The sequence below is a fragment of the Bos indicus x Bos taurus genome, chromosome 13, assembly GCF_003369695.1.
Source record: "Bos indicus x Bos taurus breed Angus x Brahman F1 hybrid chromosome 13, Bos_hybrid_MaternalHap_v2.0, whole genome shotgun sequence".
Classification (NCBI taxonomy): Eukaryota; Metazoa; Chordata; class Mammalia; order Artiodactyla; family Bovidae; genus Bos; species Bos indicus x Bos taurus.
In genome coordinates this window covers 9,061,583-9,079,873 of record NC_040088.1, presented here as the reverse complement: position 1 = coordinate 9,079,873, position 18,291 = coordinate 9,061,583, and the positions used below count along the sequence as shown (strand labels likewise).

General features: G+C 45.8%; 2 protein-coding genes and 1 non-coding gene across 3 annotated transcripts; all 3 read right to left on the bottom strand.

Annotated features, from left to right (window-relative positions):
* Positions 1–4: 4 nt before the first annotated feature.
* LOC113903742 lies at positions 5–147 on the bottom strand. Its single transcript, XR_003514283.1, has one exon.
* A 1,258-nt stretch (positions 148–1,405) lies between these two features.
* On the bottom strand, positions 1,406–4,402 carry LOC113902760 (WAP four-disulfide core domain protein 6A-like). The gene is made up of 3 exons (XM_027558144.1): positions 4,312–4,402; positions 2,949–3,080; positions 1,406–1,652 (listed from the first exon to the last, which is right to left on the bottom strand). Exons 1-3 carry the CDS (start codon positions 4,400–4,402, stop codon positions 1,462–1,464), a joined length of 414 nt encoding a protein of 137 aa, XP_027413945.1. The 3' UTR covers positions 1,406–1,461.
* Positions 4,403–10,301: 5,899 nt separating this feature from the next.
* Positions 10,302–17,724, bottom strand: LOC113902761 (eppin-like). Its single transcript, XM_027558145.1, has 4 exons — positions 17,320–17,724; positions 15,696–15,827; positions 11,148–11,315; positions 10,302–10,615 (listed from the first exon to the last, which is right to left on the bottom strand). The coding sequence occupies exons 1-4, from the start codon at positions 17,408–17,410 to the stop codon at positions 10,602–10,604; spliced, it is 405 nt and encodes a 134-aa protein (XP_027413946.1). The 5' UTR covers positions 17,411–17,724; the 3' UTR covers positions 10,302–10,601.
* Between the last annotated feature and the right edge of the window lie 567 nt (positions 17,725–18,291).

The window sequence follows — 18,291 nt, the reverse complement described above, 5'->3', positions numbered from 1 at the left end:
CAGCCCCCGGGTCCCTGGCCCCATTTCGCCTGACACGTTTTCATAATCGTCTCAGGCTCCGGGCCAGCAGCGCCGCCAGCCATGGGGCCCGATCATATAAGGTAAATACTGCGGCCTCATCCGGGGGCTGCATCGTGGACCCGGGAGCAATTCTGTTCCCTACGCCACTCGCTACACCCCACACCTGCCAACCTCCCTGTCCTGCTTCTCGCGCCCCCGCGTCCCCGGCAGGTCCAGCCGACTCGGCCTCCCCCTGGGCTGTGTGTGCATTCCTTTTTAAAGGAACTTCCAAGCTTTAGTCCAGACAAAACCTGGACCTGCTCTGTTTCCATTCTTAAGCAAATTTATGGCAATTGCACCAGGACAAAAATATCATCAGCCCTCTACAGGATTTTCATACTCTTCTTTCATACTCCGTTGGTGTCACTGCGAGATCCAATGATGTATTCTCTGCAGAGGGAACAGATGTGAATTATTCAGCCGCAGAGAACTCAGACCTCACAGAGCGCTTTATTGGGGTGAACTGGAGGTTTCCAAATGATAAATGGGGGCCCTGAAAGTTGAAGAAATAGGGTCACACACTGAGAAGGGATCAAAGAGCAAAGGTCATTGTGTTTGAAGAATAGCTGAGCTGGAGTAAAGGATGTAAGCAAATCATGGGGCTCCTCAAGGGAACCGCCAAGGTCTTAGCAGCTGAGATTCAACCAGTGGAAGCCAACGTGGAACATCTGTCAGGCACACCTGGAGAGATCCCTGGAATAAGAGCCAAATCCTGGAGGTTGTTCCAGCTTTCTTTATCCCAGCCAGCTGACTGACCCTGCAAGACAACAGGATGAAAAATGATGTCCTGGTGAGATGCTGGGGCCCTTCTCACCTTCAGGACCATAGCTTGCAATTAATGGAAGAAAGGAGATGGCGTCATTTTTATATCATTTCACAGGGAGAGAAAACAGAAGTGGAGTGTCATCAGGGGCTCATAGAGTGATCGTGTGTTCTGGTTTTTCCAATAGTCCCAGTTTATGCCTGTTGTTCCCAGTGTAATAATTAATGGCATCTCCTTTCACTCTTAAAAGTATCTTGATTTGGTCAATAAAGCATGTAGTTGCCCTGGCTATAATCACCTTAAGAAAATAAAAAGAATCAGTGACGAGGTTTGATAGAAGTTAAGGCCTGGAGCGACTGGCTGGTGCATGGCGCCCAGCTCTGGGTCCGTTCACTGGGCCTTCTTCTGACTTGATCTCAGCTACTCCACCACCTCTGCTTACTCTGTCTGTACCCACCATTCATTTCATATTCACCCACATCCCTTGGACCACTGCTCCCTTTCCCACCCTCTCTTTCCCAAAACATCCTCTACTTACCCTTCTGTGAGCTGCATTCTTACCTCTGGGTCATAAGCCCCAAGACTGCCAGGCTTCTGGAATGGACTAGTCAACACCAGGCCTCCCAGGGTGGCCCAGGTTAGCATGGAGACTGGGACTTACTTCTCTGGGGGCAGATAGCATGGCAGACACTTTCAGATTGGAAGTTGTTATTGTTCCCTTGGCAACCTCCATAGATAAATGAGGAGCAGGTTTCTTTTTGCTGATCATACCACCAGCGCACAAAGTAGGCGTTGCAGGGGCCAGGAACCTTTGGCAAAGTGCACACATCTGCAGGGAGATTGAGGGGCAGAGCTGTTTGGATGTCTGCCTCCTAAGGAACATTCCAAGCATGTGCAAAGGCATGGGATGGGAGGACAGTGGGATGCAAAGGCATGAAAATTTTAGCGCACGGCACAGAACTCATCCTGCATGGGTGCTTCAGGAATGTTTACAGTAAAAAATCCTGAACGGAAGCATTTACTGAGCAGCTGTTTTGTGCACAGCCCTAGGAGGTACAAATAGAGTTCTTTAGAACCTCAGAGTCTGAAGCACGATGAGCACACAGTTATTAAAGGGTCAGGCATTGTTCTCAGTACTTGATATATATTAACACATAGTCTTATGAGGTAGGTCCTCTTATCATCTTCATTTTTCAGATGAACAAACTGAGACTCAGAGAGGCTAAGTCACTTCCCTAAGGTCACATATAGATGGTAAGGGATTTGAATGTAGATAGTCTGTTGCTTTTAACATTGAGACAAGATCCTTTACTCTGACTGGCAAGGCCCTGCCTTGTCAGAGCTTTCTCTACCTACTCTAGCTTTATCGTGCTCATCTCTTACCATACTCATGCTCTTCTCTGCTCTCTGGGCTTCCTAGCTTGAGGATGGTGTCTTCTCACACAGGGCCTTTGCACATGCTGTTCCCTGTGCCAGAAACGTCTTCCCTTCCATTTTTCCTACCTTCTATCCATCTTTCAGATCTTAAATCACAGATTCCTTTCCTGTCCCCCCGGCTACACTGAGCAAGTGGAGCCCATCACGGGTGTCAAGGCCACAGTAAATGTTTGTTTAATGAATGAATAATGCTTGATGGACAAGGTCTTCTTTAGAGCTCAATGATAAGGGCAGAGAGAAAAGAGTGTAAGAGATCAAAGATGTCTAGGAGAGGCATCCAGAATTTCTACAGACAGAGAGACCAGAAAAGAAGCTAGGAAATACAGATCATATACCCGTTTTTTTATAGCTATCATGTCACCTGCCACCGTGCTGGCATTTGATGAGACTTCCATAGCTACTTAGCACCTTTCTTAGAAATAGGAAAACTAAGACCCTTAGAGGAAAAATTACATTACTCACATCACACACCTAAATAGAGGCAGAAATGAGATGAAACCCACGTCTGTCAACACCCTCCCCAGCCCAGCATTGACAGGATTTGTGCCAAGTTGAAGATGCATCTGGTCTCTTGGTCAGAGACCAGTCATCAACAAGCTAGGGGAAGAGTATGACGATACCAGCACAGGTGGCAGAAAGTAGCCGTAGGGGTGAGGGTGTCAGGTAACCCAGGGGATTGGTGAGTTACCTTTGTCGACATCTAAACATTTCTTTCCACAGCTAAACTGGCAACATTTCATCTTCTTTGGGCAATCTCTGCTGTTCGTACATAGGTCTCTTTCTTGTATTTCACATCTTACCCTGTTTCGGGGACAATGCCCTGAGGGACAGAAGGATATACTCATCTGGAACCTTGAAGGGGTTGGAGCCCTCCCTTCCCAGGGCCAGGACACCATCACCAAAGGAGGGAAGCTGTTTTCACTTCACCTCTCACCTTCAGGGAGCTCAGAATTTCCCCAACGATATCCCCACTCCCAACCACATAACCGCTCAACATCTGATCTCTAAACCCATCATCCATAAGGTTCCAGGGACAGAGATGCTCGTCCCAGGACTATTCTGGTCACTTGGCCTTTCCGTATTTGGATGTTCCCTGGCTGGGGGCAGGGGGGGTTGCAGCTCTCAGTGGTTGCGAACTCCCTTTCTGGAATCAGGGCTTTTGAATTCTGTGCATCCCTCGGTGTGGCAGAAACTGTCCCTGAACCTTGATTTTCTTCCTTTGCCGAGAGGGCTGTTTTGAGGATTCATGTGACAAACCTTGTAAAGCCATTGTCAAGCTGCCCGGGACGTCAGCACCATCCCCACCCGCCATCCCCATCCTCCTCCTGCTCATCATTATAACCAGTACTGATTGAGTGTTTGCTGTGTCCCTGTTCTTTTCCCTTCAGCCCTCCTTACAGCTCTTCTGGGTAAGCTTTGTCACCATTCACACTGTGTAAAAAAGGAGGTGCTGTAAACTTGCCAAGTTCACACGGCTACCAGGGAGTGGAACAAGATTTGGCCCTGCCATGCGTGGCTCCGCTGCTGTCTGAGGGCTCAGTTTTCTCTCTGCTGCTAATGGCAGGGGTCTTCATTATGTCAGCATTTCCGGGGACCTTCAAAGACCCTTCTTTACCCCAAAGACAAAGATCCCCTGTAGGTGCGGGTGTGGGGGTGGGGAGACTTTGGAAGGCTACAGTGAGAAGACTTAGAAGTTGATGTAGCTGGTGCTGGGGGCAGGGAGTGGCCTTTCTTATGGGGAATTTTCCCAACTTCCCTTAGTCTGTTTCATCCAAACCCTTCCAGGAAGAAGCCCTTTCATAATTATGGTGGGAAGTCAGTTGCCACAGGCTCGGGTTTCTGCATTCACCAAGGACATCTTAACCAGGAGGAAAGGGGCTAAAAGGAGGTCTTCGGATACAGTTCTTTCTCCCCCAGGATCTCAGACAGAGGTGGGGGAACACATTTCTCATCAGCAAAAATTTTTGTTCCTTCCTCCCAGCCAAGCTCAGTTTCTCCACTAGGAAGACTGAGTCTTCAATTCTTGCCTTGATACTTACTTTGATACTTACTTAGAAAGAATGCCTCCACCAGCCCAGGTTCCTGGACACCCCCCAAGAGCATGAATAGTATCAGGATTGGCAAAACTCTGAGGAACCCCATTACAGGAGGGACTCGCCTGGCTGGCAGCACCAAAACCAGGAACTCCTGCTCTGCAGCTTCTGCTTCTGAACTTTGGCTGCCCCGGCCTAGCTTGACACTCCAGGAAACCACACATCACTGGAGCCAAGCCAGCCACACTCCCTCTTCTGGAGAACGACAAGCCCCGGAGGCCGTCAGTGGGACTAGCTGACTCCCACAACGTCAACCCTTGTGGGGAAGAGCTCTTTGATAGGCAGCTCCCTCTTCTCATCTCATTGAGGCTCTCTGGCTTTCTGGTCAACCAGGGAGGAGAACAAAGCTTGTCAGGGGCTTCTAGACCCCCTAAGCAGAAGGGTATATTTGATTTCAGGATCTTCTGTTTTCCAGGGGGAGTTTGGAGATCACGAAGATCCCAGTTCTCTTGTTTCTTTCTAATCTTACTCTTCTCCAGACGTATCTATTTTGGTCTGCTTATTTTTCTCACACTGCTTTTGTTTTTTGTTTGTTTTTGCTTCTCTTGACACCTTTCTCTTATACTGCCTATTATTTCTCTCTTTTTCTTTGCATTTCCCTCTGTCTGGGTCTCTTTCTCCCTGCCATTCATCTCTCTTCTGTCTTTCTCTTCCTTCTTTTTGGGCCACCCCTTCTCGTTGTGTGTGCGTGCTCAGTCATTCAGTTGCGTCCAATTCTTTGTGACCCTACGGACTGTAACCCGCCAGGCTCCTCTGTCCGCAGGATTTTCCAGGCAAGAATCCTGGAGTGGGTTGCCATTTCCTTTTCCAGAGGATCTTCCTGACTCAGGGATCAAAGATCCCTGCATCTCCTGCATTGATGGGTGGATTCTTTACCCCAGTACCACCTAACTGGATAGGCACCACTGTTCTTTAATCATTGTCAAAGAGTAAAGGTATTGTCATGAGTAGCATGTGGGGGAAGAAACAGCCTGATTTCAAAATGAACCAAATATTCAGAGTGCCTGTTAAAGTTGTGGTGCTTTGAAAGCAGGAGAGGAGGTTATAGCTAATGGAGAGCTTCTATCACCTCGGAGTATGATTTGGAATCAGTGATGCAGGGAGTGGAGGAGGGGGGAATAAATGTCAGTTATGACCTCATAGCTAGCTGCAGCAGTGAGGCCTGAAGAATGTTCTATTGAACTTTCCAATTTAAGGCTTGCAGCATCCGTAGGTCATATTCTTGGCTTGTCTCTGATTTTACTTGCAGCTGTAGGAGACAGTTCTAGTTCGTTATTTTTTTTCCTAATCCATTTTGTAAACTGAGGTGAAATTCATATTACATAACATTAAGAATTTTAAAGTAGCAGTGCAGTAGCTTTTCAGTACCTTCATAATATTGCACAACTTTCACCTTATTAATTCCAAAACATTTTCATCACTCCTAAAGAAAACCTCATACCATTAGCAGTCACTCTACACCCTCTCCAGCCTATTCCAGCCCCTAGCAACCACTATTCTCTTTTTATCTTTATGGATTTACCTGTTCTGGATAGTTCATGTAAATAGAATCTCATAGTATATGACTTTTTGTGTGTGACTTATTCAGTTCAGTTCAGTCGCTCAGTCATGTCCTACTCTTTGCGACCCCACGAACTGCAGCACACCAGGCCTCCCTGTCCATCACCAACTCCCAGAGTCCACCCAAGCCCATGTGCATTGAGTCGGTGATGCCATCCAGCCATCTCATCCTCTGTCATCCCCTTCTCCTCTTGCCCTCAATCTTTTCCAGCATCAGGGTCTTTTCAAATAAGTCAGCTCTCAGCATCAGGTGGCCAAAGTATTGGAGTTTCAGCTTCAACATCAGTCCTTCCAATGAACACCCAGGACTGATCTCCTTTAGGATGGACTGATTGGATCTCATTGCAGTCCAAGGGACTCTCAAGAGTCTTCTCCAACACCACAGTTCAAAAGCATCAATTCTTCGGCACTCAGCTTTCTTCACAGTCCAACTCTCACATCCATACATGACCACTGGAAAAACCATAGCCTTGACTAGACTTGACTTGACTTGACTAGATGGACCTTTGTTGGCAAAGTCATGTCCCTGCTTTTTAATATGCTGTCTAGGTTGGTCGTAACTTTCCTTCCAAGGAGTAAGCGTCTTTTAATTTCATGGCTGCAATCACTATCTGCAGTGATTTTGAAGCCCAGAAAAATAAAGTCAGCCACTGTTTCCCCATCTATTTGCCATGAAGAGATGGGACTGGATGCCATGATCTTTGTTTTCTGAATGTTGAGCTTTAAGCCAACTTTTTCACTCTCGTCTTTCACTTTCATCAAGAGGCTCTTTAGTTCTTCTTCACTTTTGGCCATAAGGGTGGTGTCATCTGCATATCTGAGGTTATTGATATCTCTCCCCGCAGTCTTGATTCCAGCTTCTGCTTCTTCCAGTCCAGCGTCTCTCATGATGTACTCTGTATGTAAGTTAAATAAGCAGGGTGACAATATACGGCTTTAACATACTCCTTTTCCTATTTGGGACCAGTCTGTTGTTCCATGTCCAGTTCTAACTGTTGCTTCCTGACCTGCATACAGGTTTCTCAAGAGGCAGGTAAGATGGTCTGGTATTCCCATCTCTTTCAGAATTTTCCACAGTTTATGGTGATCCACACAGTCAAAGGCTTTGGCATAGTCAATAAAGCAGAAATAGATGTTTTTCTGGAACTTTCTTGCTTTTTTGATGACCCAACAGATGTTGGCAATTTGATGTCTGGTTCCTCTGCCTTTTCTAAAACCAGCTTGAACATCCGGAAGTTCACGATTCACATATTGCTGAAGCCTGGCTTAGAGAATTTTGAGCATTACTTGACTAGCGTGTGAGATGAGTGCAATTGTGCGGTAGTTTGAGCTTTCTTTGGCATTGCCTTTCTTTGGGATTGGAATGAAAACTGACCTTTTCCAGTCCTGTGGCCACTGCTGAGTTTTCCAAATTTGCTGGCATATTGAATGCAGCACTTTCACAGCATCATCTTTTAGGATTTGGAATAGCTCAACTGGAATTCCATCACCTCCACTAGCTTTGTTTGTAGTGATGCTTTCTAAGGCCCACTTGACTTCACATTCCAGAATGTGGATGTCTGGCTCTAGGTGAGTGATCACAACATCGTGATTATCTGGGTCGTGAAGATATTTTTTGTACAGTTCTTCTGTGTATTCTTGCCATCTCTTCTAATATCTTCTGCTTTTGTTAGGTCCCTACCATTTCTGTCCTTTATCAAGCCCATCTTTGCATGAAATGTTCCCTTGGTATCTCTAATTTTCTTAAAGAGATCTCTAGTCTTTCCCATTCTGTTGTTTTCCTCTATTTCTTTGCATTGATTGCTGAGGAAGGCTTTCTTATCTCTCCTTGCTATTCTTTGGAACTCTGCATTCAAATGGTGGCTCTTTCCTTTTCTCCTTTGCTTTTTGCTTCCCTTCTTTTCACAGCTATTTGTAAGGCCTCCTCAGACAGCCATTTTGCTTTTATGCATTTCTTTTTCTTGGGGATGGTCTTGATCCCTGTCTCCTGTACAATGTCACGAACCTCCATCCATAGTTCATCAGGCACTCTGTCTATCAGATTTAGTCCCTTAAATCTATTTCTCACTTCCACTGTATAGTCATAACGGATTTGATTTAGGTCATACCTCAATGGTCTAGTGGTTTTTCCTACTTTCTGCAATTTAAGTCTGAATTTGGCAACAAGGAGTTCATGATCTGAGCCACAGTCAGCTCCTGGTCTTGTTTTTGCTGACTGTATAGAGCTTCTCTATATTTGGCTGCAAAGAATATAATCAATCTAATTTCAGTGTCGACCAGCTGGTGATGTCCACATGTAGAGTCTTCTCTTGTGTTGTTGGAAGAGGGTGTTTGCTATGACCAGTGCTTTCTCTTGGCAGAACTCTATTAGCCCTTGCCCTGGTTCATTCCATATTCCAAGGCCAAATTTGCCTGTTACTCCAGGTGTTTCTTGACTTCCTACTTTTACATTCCAGTCCCCTATAACAAAAAGGACATCTTTTTTGGTTGTTAGTTCTAGAAGGTCTTGTAGGTCTTCATAGAATTGTTCAACTTCAGCTTCTTCAGCATTACTGGTCGGGGCATAGACTTGGATTACCATGATATTGAATGGTTTGCCTTGGAAATGAACAGAGATCATTGTGTTGTTTTTGAGATTGCATCCAAGTACTGCATTTTGGACTCTTTTGTTGACCATGATGGCTACTCCATTTCTTCTAAGGGATTCCTGCCCGCAGTAGTAGATATAATGGTCATCTGAGTTAAATTCACCCATTCCAGTCCATTTCAGTTCGCTGATTCCTAGAATGTCGACATTCACTCTTGCCATCTCCTGTTTGACCACTTCCAATTTGCCTTGATTCATGGACCTGACATTCCAGGTTCCTATGCAATATTGCTCTTTTTTTTTTTTTTAGCAAAAAAGCAAATGAACACTTTATTTTCATTCTTTTAGTGTTGATTTTAGTAACAGCAATTTATGGAGTAAAGATATTAACAAATATGCAAGCAAAAATGAATACTTTTCCCAGCTACTTCAAAATGCTACATTTATGGCTCTTTACAGCATTGAACCTCACTTCTATCACCAGTCTCATCCACAACTAGGTGTTGTTTTTGCTTTGGCTCCATCCCTTCATTCTTTCTGAAGTTATATCTCCACTGATCTCCAGTAGCATACTGGGCACCTACCGACCCACGGAGTTCATCTTTCAGTGTCCTATATTTTTACCTTTTCACACTGTTCATGGGGTTCTCAAGACAAGAATACTGAAGTGGTTTGCCATTCCCTTCTCCAGTGGACCACATTCTGTCAGACCTCTCCACCATGACCCGCCCGTCTTGGGTGGCCCCATACGGCATGGCTTAGTTTCATTGAGTTAGACAAGGCTGTGGTCCATGTGATCAGACTGGCCTGTTGTCTGTGATTGTGGTTTCAGTCTGTCTGCCCTCTGATGCCCTCTCTCAGTGCCTACCATCTTACTTGGGTTTTTCTTACCTTGGACGTGGGGTATCTCTTCACCGCTGCTCTAGCAAAGCACAGCCACTGCTCCTTACCTCGGACCTGGGGTAGCTCCTCTCAGCTACCGCCCCTGTGTGACTTCTTAGTGGAATGTTTTTGAGGTTCATCCACAGTGTAGCATGCATTAGTGCTTCATTCCTTTTTATGGCTAAATTTTGTTTTGTTTTTGGCCACAGCACACAGGATCTCTGTTCCCTGACAAGCAATTGAATGCACACCCCCTGCAGTGGAAGTGCGGAGTCCCAACTACTGGGCGACCGCGGAAGCTCCAGTGGCTGAATTATATCCGATGCACACCAACAGCTTCCCACTTCAAGTATCAGAGCTCTGCTTCTCTGCTCGGAGTTCTCTCTGACTTCCTAGGAACTTGGTCAGCTTGCATGCAGAAGAGTCTGGAAGAGTGAGGGATTTAACAACCAACATTGCATCCAGTAGAGGATGAAAATCAATGACTAAACACCTCAGCTTTCTCATGAATGAAGAAAATTCAAAGGCAGGTTTTACAAGGTTCTTTGGAAGGTCCCTAATGGGATTAAGCTGCATTTTCCCACCACAGTAACGAACACATAATCAACTCCTCTCTTCTTTGTATCACTTATCCCACTCCTCAACTTGTATTTCTTGAAAGGTCCCAAATAAACTTACTTTCACCCATGCCCTTCTCCTAGAAAGTAGCAGCACCCAAGAGCTCTTGCCTTAAAAGGGCCATATGATGCTTTGAAAAAACAGAGGAATAGTATAGTAACACCCTTGGAATCCTCAACTCTCAAGGTTCTGAGTATCTTCATTCCCTTTAATGCTGTCACCAGAAACCTCAATGACCCTTTACTCCCTGCAAAGTGTGATATGCCAATAGACGTAAATTATTCAGCCTCAGAGGCACAAGACTAAATAAAGTGCTTTATTGGGGAAAATGAGAGCTTCACAGATATAAACAAGCAGCTCTAGAAGTTGTACATAAAGATAAGAAGCATAGAGATGGGATCAAAAGAGAAAGATTATGTCTAAAAAGAGGCTGAGATGGAGAAAGGGGAGACAGGCACCAGGATTCAGTTTAGGGGAGCTCTAAGGCCTTGGAACACTGGAAGTGGAACAGTGGAAGCCAGCCTGGATCATCTGCAGCCACATGGACAGCGCTTGGTCATAAACTGAATCCCGGTGGCAGCTGCAGTGTATCCTTTCACATTCACGAATTAGAGCCTGTTGAGAACGGAGGATAGGACCAACTGAGCTTCTAGGACTCAGCTTATTTTCCAAACTAATCTTGAAGTTATGTTTGTACATCTTTTCACAGAAGACTAAAAGGAAGTGGGCTTTTCTGGAAAACTCTGAATGGGATGTGGCTGGGAGTGGGTTGCTGGCGAAGACTCATGAGGGGAAATTGATGGCCTGGAAGGGGTGATTGGTCCACCTCTCCAGCACTAGGCTGGATGTCCTGTGATCTCTCTGAAGTTGGTCTCTGAGACCTCACTATGTCTGCATCCTCTCCCACTCCTAATACTTGCCAGCTTTGATCCACAACCACACCCCCTCCCAACCTCAGTTTCCCAGCAAGCCATGGTCCCACCCTCTGCAAGGCTCATTCTTACCTGCTGATCGTGGCTGGTCAGTTCCTGATCTTCACTTGGTCTGTCAAGGATGCAACTATTCTGGTATGGGCCAAGCAACACCCACACTCCCCCCCTCAGAGTGGCCCTGGCAAGGATGAGAGACTGGGGCCCCTGGGACTCACCCTTTGCAGAGCAGGCGCTCTGGCACACGGCTTGGGATTGGAAATTGTTATTGTTTCCTCTACAACCACCATAGATGAAGCTGGAGCAAGAATTATTTGTCTTATCATACCACCAACGATGGAAAAGAGCCATGCAGGGGCCAGCTTCTTTGGGCATGCTGCATATGTCTGCAGGGAGATGCCAGAGTTGAGATTTTAAAGTGCCCACACCAAAAAAAAAAAAGCAGCTGTTATTGTCCCCCTAGTAACTAGCACAGACGAAACCAAACAGGCTCCTTTTACCTTTTCACACCTTGGGAGCCCAGTTCCATTGATATATTTGCCCATTTGTAGACCAGAACAGAGCTGTTTGGCTATCTGCATCCCCAGGGAACATCAGGTCAGGTCCCCACTTTCCCTTCAGGTCACTGGACTCAGTGTCTCCCCTGAGAGTGAGGAGCCTCTGTTTTCAGGGCTGTGCACTTAATTCGGGGCACGCACATTGACCTCCCACATTACCAGTCTTGTCCTTGACTTCAGTTAAATGAGGATGCAAAATCCCACCCTGCTCGTCACTCGGGCTGTCCTGAGGTGCAAATAAGACCGCCCTCAAGGCCCGCTACGTTTTGAGCTCCTTGATTGTATCTAAATGTGCAGCTTCCAGCACAGTGCCTGGCAAGACTAGGTGCTCAATAAATTCGTTCTGAATGGATACAGCAGTGCCTCAAAACTGCCAAATTATAAGCCACTTACTCTGCCCTCCAATCCACGCCAAAGAAAGAGAATATGGGGTCAGAGTCAAGGGCAAGTCCATGCAGGGAATGGAAGGGGTAGTTTTTCAGATTGTCAAGCCCCTTTTTTCTCTGCAGTTAGCTTCTGTCCTGTTATGGATTGAGTCCCCCTCCAATTCCAGTTCATACACTGAAAACCTAGCCCTCAGCACCTCAGAAGGACCCTGTTTGGAAATAAAATTGGGGCCTATATCATTAGTTAAGATGAGGCCATACTGGGATGGGATGGGCCCCTAATCCAAAATGACTGGTGTCCCTTAAAAAGGACAAGTTCTAATAGATAACTAGTATGGCACCCCACTCCAGTACTCTTGCCTGGAAAATCCTATGGACGGAGGAGCCTGGTAGGCTGCAGTCCGTGAGGTCGCTAAGAATCAGACACGACTGATCAACTTCACTTTCACTTTTCACTTTCATGCATTGGAGAAGGAAATGGCAACCCACTCCAGTGTTCTTGCCTGGAGAATCCCAGGGACGGGAGAGCCTGGTGGGCTGCCGTCTGTGGGGTCGCACAGAGTTGGACACGACTGAGGCGACTTAGCAGCAGCAGCAAAGACCCACTGTATAGTGCAGGGAACTCTACTCTATATTTTCTAATGGCCTATATGGGAAAAGAATCTTAAAAAGAGTGGATAAACGTATTACCAATTCACTGTACTGTATACCTGAAAGTAAGATAGCATTGTAAATTAATTATACTGCAATAAAAAAATTAATAATAAAAGGGTAAATTCTGACACGGACACACACACAGGGAGGACAGCATGTGAACATGAAGATCGAGGATCTTCATGGCACAGAACACCGGAGATTGCCAGCAAACCACCAGAAGTTAGAGGAAGAGGTGTGAAACAGATCCTCCCTCCCCACCTGACAAAGAATCAACCAACTTGCCAACACGTGACCCTGAACTTCTAGCCTGCAGAATGGTGAGACAATACATTTCTGCGGTTTAAGCCATCTTGTCGGTGCTGCTTTGTTACAACAGTCCTAGCAAACTAACACAGGTCCGGGCTAAACTGTAAGTTCCCCAAGAGTCAATTCCCACAGCTAAACAGTTGAGTTCTGTTGATTTTTACCTTCTCAAAGCTCACCTGTCTGCCCCTCTCCTTAAGTCTCAGGCTGTTGAGAGAGCCTCATATTGATCTTGCAGCCTCTATCCTTGGCTCCTACAATCAGTCCTTCCTGCTGCCCACCAGAGAGAAGGACCTGACGGATCCGAGACCAAGCTAATTGTGTCATTCCACAGCTAAGACTTGACTTCATGAGCAGGTCTTCCGTGGCCTAGAGACACTTCGTCTGGCTCCTGTTTGGCGCTCTGGCCTCCTCCCCTACCACAGTCCCCTTTTGAGCTTCAGGCTTCCACAATCTTCAACACCCGCCCCCCCCCCACACACACACACACCTTTCACTCCATATTCCCTCTGCCACCCTTCCATTGTTCATTAATCACACTCTTATTCTCCCTTCAAAACCCTTCCCAGACATCAACTCCACTATGGCATCTTGAACTCCATTCTCCACACCGCACCCCCACAGGTGCCTCACTCGATCCTGCATTTTTCTACTGTGCTTCTGAGTCATGTGAGTGCGTTTGCCATTTTTTTCATCTTCGGTCTCATCTATGAGGTGGTGAGCTTCTGTGAGGTAGTGAGCAGAGACCATGTCTGATTTCATCTTGGAACCCCATTCTTAGCAGGTGGTCATGCACAGTGTAGGATTTTGCAAATGCTGAGGGTAGAACAAAATGTATCCTGCCTGGAACTGAATAAGTCATTCCTTGAGCACCTACTACGTGCTCAGTGCTTAAAGAGACAAAAGTATGGCCTCTGTTATATAGGAGCTCCCAGTCATGAATGACTGAATAATGTGAGCTAACATGTGTCACGTGACTATTAGATGCCAGGCATTGCCCTAAGCATTTCACCTGCATAAACATATTTGATCTTTCAAATAACCTTTAACATTAGTCTTTTTGCTATCTAGAAACTGAGGCATCACAAGGGAAAGTGGTTAATTTGCCCAAGATAAATAGGCTGGTGAGAACTGGAGCTAAGATTTGAACTCAGGAAGTCTGCGTCCAGAATTCCTCAACTATAGGCAGACGAATAACCCACTGTCCCCCTGCCTGTCCAGTCTACTCCACCGTCGAGCCCTGTTGACTTCACTTCCTACATGCCTTTCAGACACATCTGACTCTTCCCCACCCTCTCAGCTACTTAGTCCAAGAAACCATTTTTTTTTTCATCTTGAAGTTCTTTAAGTCACTCCATTCCTGCCTCGTAGGCAGAGTAAAAGCCACACCATGTGCCCACCCACCTCAGTGAATTTCCATTGATCTTAAGATCAAGGTGAGACCCTCGTCCGACAAGAACCTACCTACCGAGACCCTTTCTCCCTTTCACCATGTTCACACTCATGTACAAAGTCTTGATGGCGGGACACCAGAATCCATCAAGACTTTGTATGTGTACATTGCCTGTGCCTGGAAAGCCCTTCCACCCACTTTTCCCCGAAATTTGCTGCCCATCCTTCTGAACTCAACTCTAGTTTTACTTTCTCAGGGAAGGCTTCCTCAACCTCTTTATAATAGGTCAAATCCTATTATACGTCTCAGAGACACTCAACAAACATTTCTTAAATGAGTGAATAAAGAATCTCTGATAGTCTTAATAGATTCAACAGACATAGAAAACAAACTTATGGTCACCAAAAGGGAAAGGAAGGAGAAGGGATAAATTAGGAGTTTGGGACTAATAGATACATCCTACTATACATAAAATAGATAACCAACAAAAACCTACTGTATAGCACGTATAGAACTACATTCAGCATCTTGTAATGATTAACAATGGAAAGGCAACTGAAAAGAATATATATATATATGAATCACTTTGTTGTACACCTGAAACATTGTAAGGAACTATACTTTAACTCTTGTCTTTATTTTTTTTTCAAAATTTAAACTTTTTATTTTGTATTGGAGTACAGTCGATTAACAATGTTCTGGTAATTTCAGGTGAACAGCGAAGGGACCCTACGTATAATGTAATACATATACATTACACTTTAATTAAAAAAAATTTGTTGATAGTCTTTCTGGAGCTGAGGTAGATGGGCATGGAGTTAAGACTGCATCAGCAAGGATAGGCCCTCTGGTCTGGAGTGGTCAGCAAAGATTTCCTAATGCTAAAGTGGATTTGTATAGGCAGGCAGTGAATCTGGAGCAAAAAGCTATTTTTTTGTATTTTTAAGAAATACAAACATCTTAATTATCATTTGCAGCAACAATGTTGATATATGGTGAACCGATAGCGGCCCCCTTGCTGCTGTTGCCGCGTCGCTTCAGTCGTGTCCGACTCTGTGCGACCCCATGGACTGCAGCCTACCAGGCTTCTCCGCCCATGGGATTCTCCAGGCAAGAACACTGGAGTGGGTTGCCAGGCCCCCTGGGGACTAAGAAAATCATAAGGGTTAAAAAAAAAAATAGTAAGAAAATAATAAGAGTGGAAAGGAGCCAAGAGACTTTGTGGTTCAGTCCCAACCTTATACCTAGATTTTGCTTGCGGAACCTGAAGCCCAACAGGATAAAGATACTCCCTAATGTCAAACATCAAAATAGGGGCGGTGATATATCTAAATTTCAAGTTTCCCAAGTCCAACAGTCTTGCTCAGAGACCAGCCCTTGGTGAACAAGGGACAGGGCCAGCCCAGAGGAGCAGAAGGGAGAGGATACAGGTAGAGGGGTTGGTTATTGAGGCTCTCAATATGTGTTTACCTTGTTGGAGGTTTAAGCATTTTCTTCCGCAGCTGAAGAAGCAACACTTCTCATGCTTCGGGCACTTTTTGTTCTTCGAACATTCATCCCTTTCTTTGAATTCACAATTACCCTGGATTCTGGGGCATCTCTCTAGGGAAGGACCGACAACCATGAGTCTTACAGTCACAGTGTCCACACTTGTCCAGACCCAAGGCAATTCTGGGGAGTCAGGGGAGTTTGCTTTCACTTTGCTCATCCCCAGGTGTCCTTTTCCTGGGGGACTTTCATTTATTTCCCAGGGCTGCCTGCAGCGACCTTTCTCCTGACCACCCCTCACTCTCTGCCTCCTTTCCCCTAGCCCCGCCCGCTAAGGCAAGATTTCTCAACCTAGGCACTGGAGGCATTTGGGCCAGATAATTATTTGATGGGTAGAGGAGGGTTGTCATTTTGTAGAGCGTCCACTGTAGGACGTTTGGCAGCACCCCTGGCCCCTACCCACTAGACTGCCGGTAGCACTCCCGGGTTGTGACAACCAAAAAAGCCTCTAGACATTGTCAGTGTTCCCTGGAAGGCAAAATAGCCCATTGAAAGCCACTGGTGTAACTAAGCCAATCTAGTCGCTTTGGGCTGGTTGAGAAAACAGTGTTTGGGGGTTCCTCTGGGGGGCGCTATTGTGCAGCAATATTGTTCACCCTGGTAGTCAGACAGCTGGGTTTTTTAATTCTCATCCTTGGTTTACCACTTACTGTCTCTGAACTTTGGTTTCTTCATTTATAAAATCCTTTTAGCCTTACAGAGAGGTGATGAAGAATTAAGACAAAGCGTGTAAAGCTATAATCATCGTCACAGATGCCCAATAATATTAACTAACACTGGTTAAGTTAACCATAAGCCTAGCACTCTTCCAACCATTGTAAAGAGGTTATCTCACATAATCGCCATAATTGTTATATGAAGCTAATTCTATTAATATTCCCCACTTTTCAGATGAGGAAACTGAAGCACAGGGAATTTAAGCAGAATTTGTACCCACCAAGTCTGACTCCCTCTCTTTAAATCCCTACTTTCAGATTTTTCAGTAAATGGTAGCAATTATCAATATTACTCTATTTGTCGTTATTCAGTCGCTCAGTCGTGTCCGACTCTTTGCGACCCCATGGACTGCAGCATGCCAGGCATGGAGTATTACTGTCTTAAATTCAAAGGAATTTCAAAAAGTCAAGGAACCCCTGGGGAGGTGGGAACACTTTCTAGAACTACATTTGAAAGACTCAGGAGTTAATAGAGGTGGCGTTTCAAGAAAGGGGGCTATTTTTGTCATGGGGTGAGGGAAAAGTCCCTTACGCATCCCAGATCCTTACAGCCCCTCCCCTAAATGCTAGATTTTGTGATACACACCCCACCACCCCACCTCAACTCCAAAAGACCTTCCCTTTCAAAGGGGCTGAAAATACGAATTGCCCAGGTCTGGATTCTTGCATTCACTGAAGAGATCTTCCATAGAAAAGAAAAAGGGAAGAAATAACCCAAGTATCTCCCTCATCTCTAGCCCAGGCCCAGGGCTAAGGTGGTGGAAAGCTTGTTTCTTCCTCCCAGCCATATTCTTTCTCTCCAGGGCAAGGGCTGAGGCCCCAGTACTTACGGGGAAAGAACCAATCAGTCAGAGCAGGTCCCTGGACATTCACCAGAAGGAGGGATAGCACCAAGAGGCTCAGAAGAACAGAAGACTCCATTCTGAAGGAAAGCTGTCCTGCTGGTTGTTCCAGACCATAAAAATGTCTGGCTGCCTTTGTCCAGCCTAATCTTTCAGTGGTCAGTGTCTTGGATACTTGAGAGCTGGAGTCAAGCCAACCACCTCCTTTCCTGGTGGGAACACTGGGTTCCTGAGGTCATCAACGTGACTAGCTGGCATCCACATCCCACAGCCCTGGGCAAGGGTCTCTTACGGGTGGCTCTTGATTGTTAGCCCCCTCAACTGCAGTGGGTCTTCTGGTCAACCAGAGAAAGTGGGCAAAGCTGCTCTCATTTTCCAGGCTAGATTAGGAGTGAATGCCACCATCGGAGGTCTTCATCTTGATAACTTTGAGAGTTGTAGGAGGACCTCATTCTCTTTTCACTTTCCATTTCAACTGGCACACCCCTTCTTGTTTTGTTTGATCCATGTGCATCTATTAAGCTCTTAGTATCTCTTTGTTTCTGTAAGTCTCCCATGGTCCCTATGTTTCTTTGCTCCCTCTCCCACACTGGCCTCCCATCGTCCTTTTTCTCTTTGGCTCACTCCACTCAAACTCTGATTAAGACCAAAGAGTAAAGATGTTGCCCCAGAGTGATGTGGGGAGGAGGAAGCAGGCTGATAGCAGAGTTTGCAGATAATGTTTGTCCAGATTGCATTGTCCTGAGAGCAGGAGGGAGGGTCAGGAAGGTTGGAGCTTGTACAGACCATCTACCATCTGGTGCAAACTCCCTGTTGTCTGATGGGGAACTGTGAAGGGAAGAGACGTGCCTGAGACCACAATTCAGTAAATGTCAATAACACAGCAGAGTTTCTGGTTTCTAACTAATTAACGGACTTCTAACTAACAGACAGGCTGTGGGAGAGAGTGGGGGGTGGTGC

Excerpts from the sequence above, each read along its gene's own strand:
- LOC113902761 (XM_027558145.1), bottom strand. The coding sequence starts at position 17,410 with ATGGAGTCTTCTGTTCTTCTGAGCCTCTTGGTGCTATCCCTCCTTCTG. Across the intron at positions 15,828-17,319 it reads GACTGATTGGTTCTTTCCCC|AGAGATGCCCCAGAATCCAG; the intron begins GTAAGTACTGGG and ends GTCCTTCCCTAG. Across the intron at positions 11,316-15,695 it reads ATGCTTAAACCTCCAACAAG|ACATATGCAGCATGCCCAAA; the intron begins GTAAACACATAT and ends ATCTCCCTGCAG.
- LOC113902760 (XM_027558144.1), bottom strand. The coding sequence starts at position 4,402 with ATGGGGTTCCTCAGAGTTTTGCCAATCCTGATACTATTCATGCTCTTG. Across the intron at positions 3,081-4,311 it reads GGTGGAGGCATTCTTTCTAA|GGCATTGTCCCCGAAACAGG; the intron begins GTAAGTATCAAA and ends TCTGTCCCTCAG. Across the intron at positions 1,653-2,948 it reads ATGTTTAGATGTCGACAAAG|ATGTGTGCACTTTGCCAAAG; the intron begins GTAACTCACCAA and ends ATCTCCCTGCAG.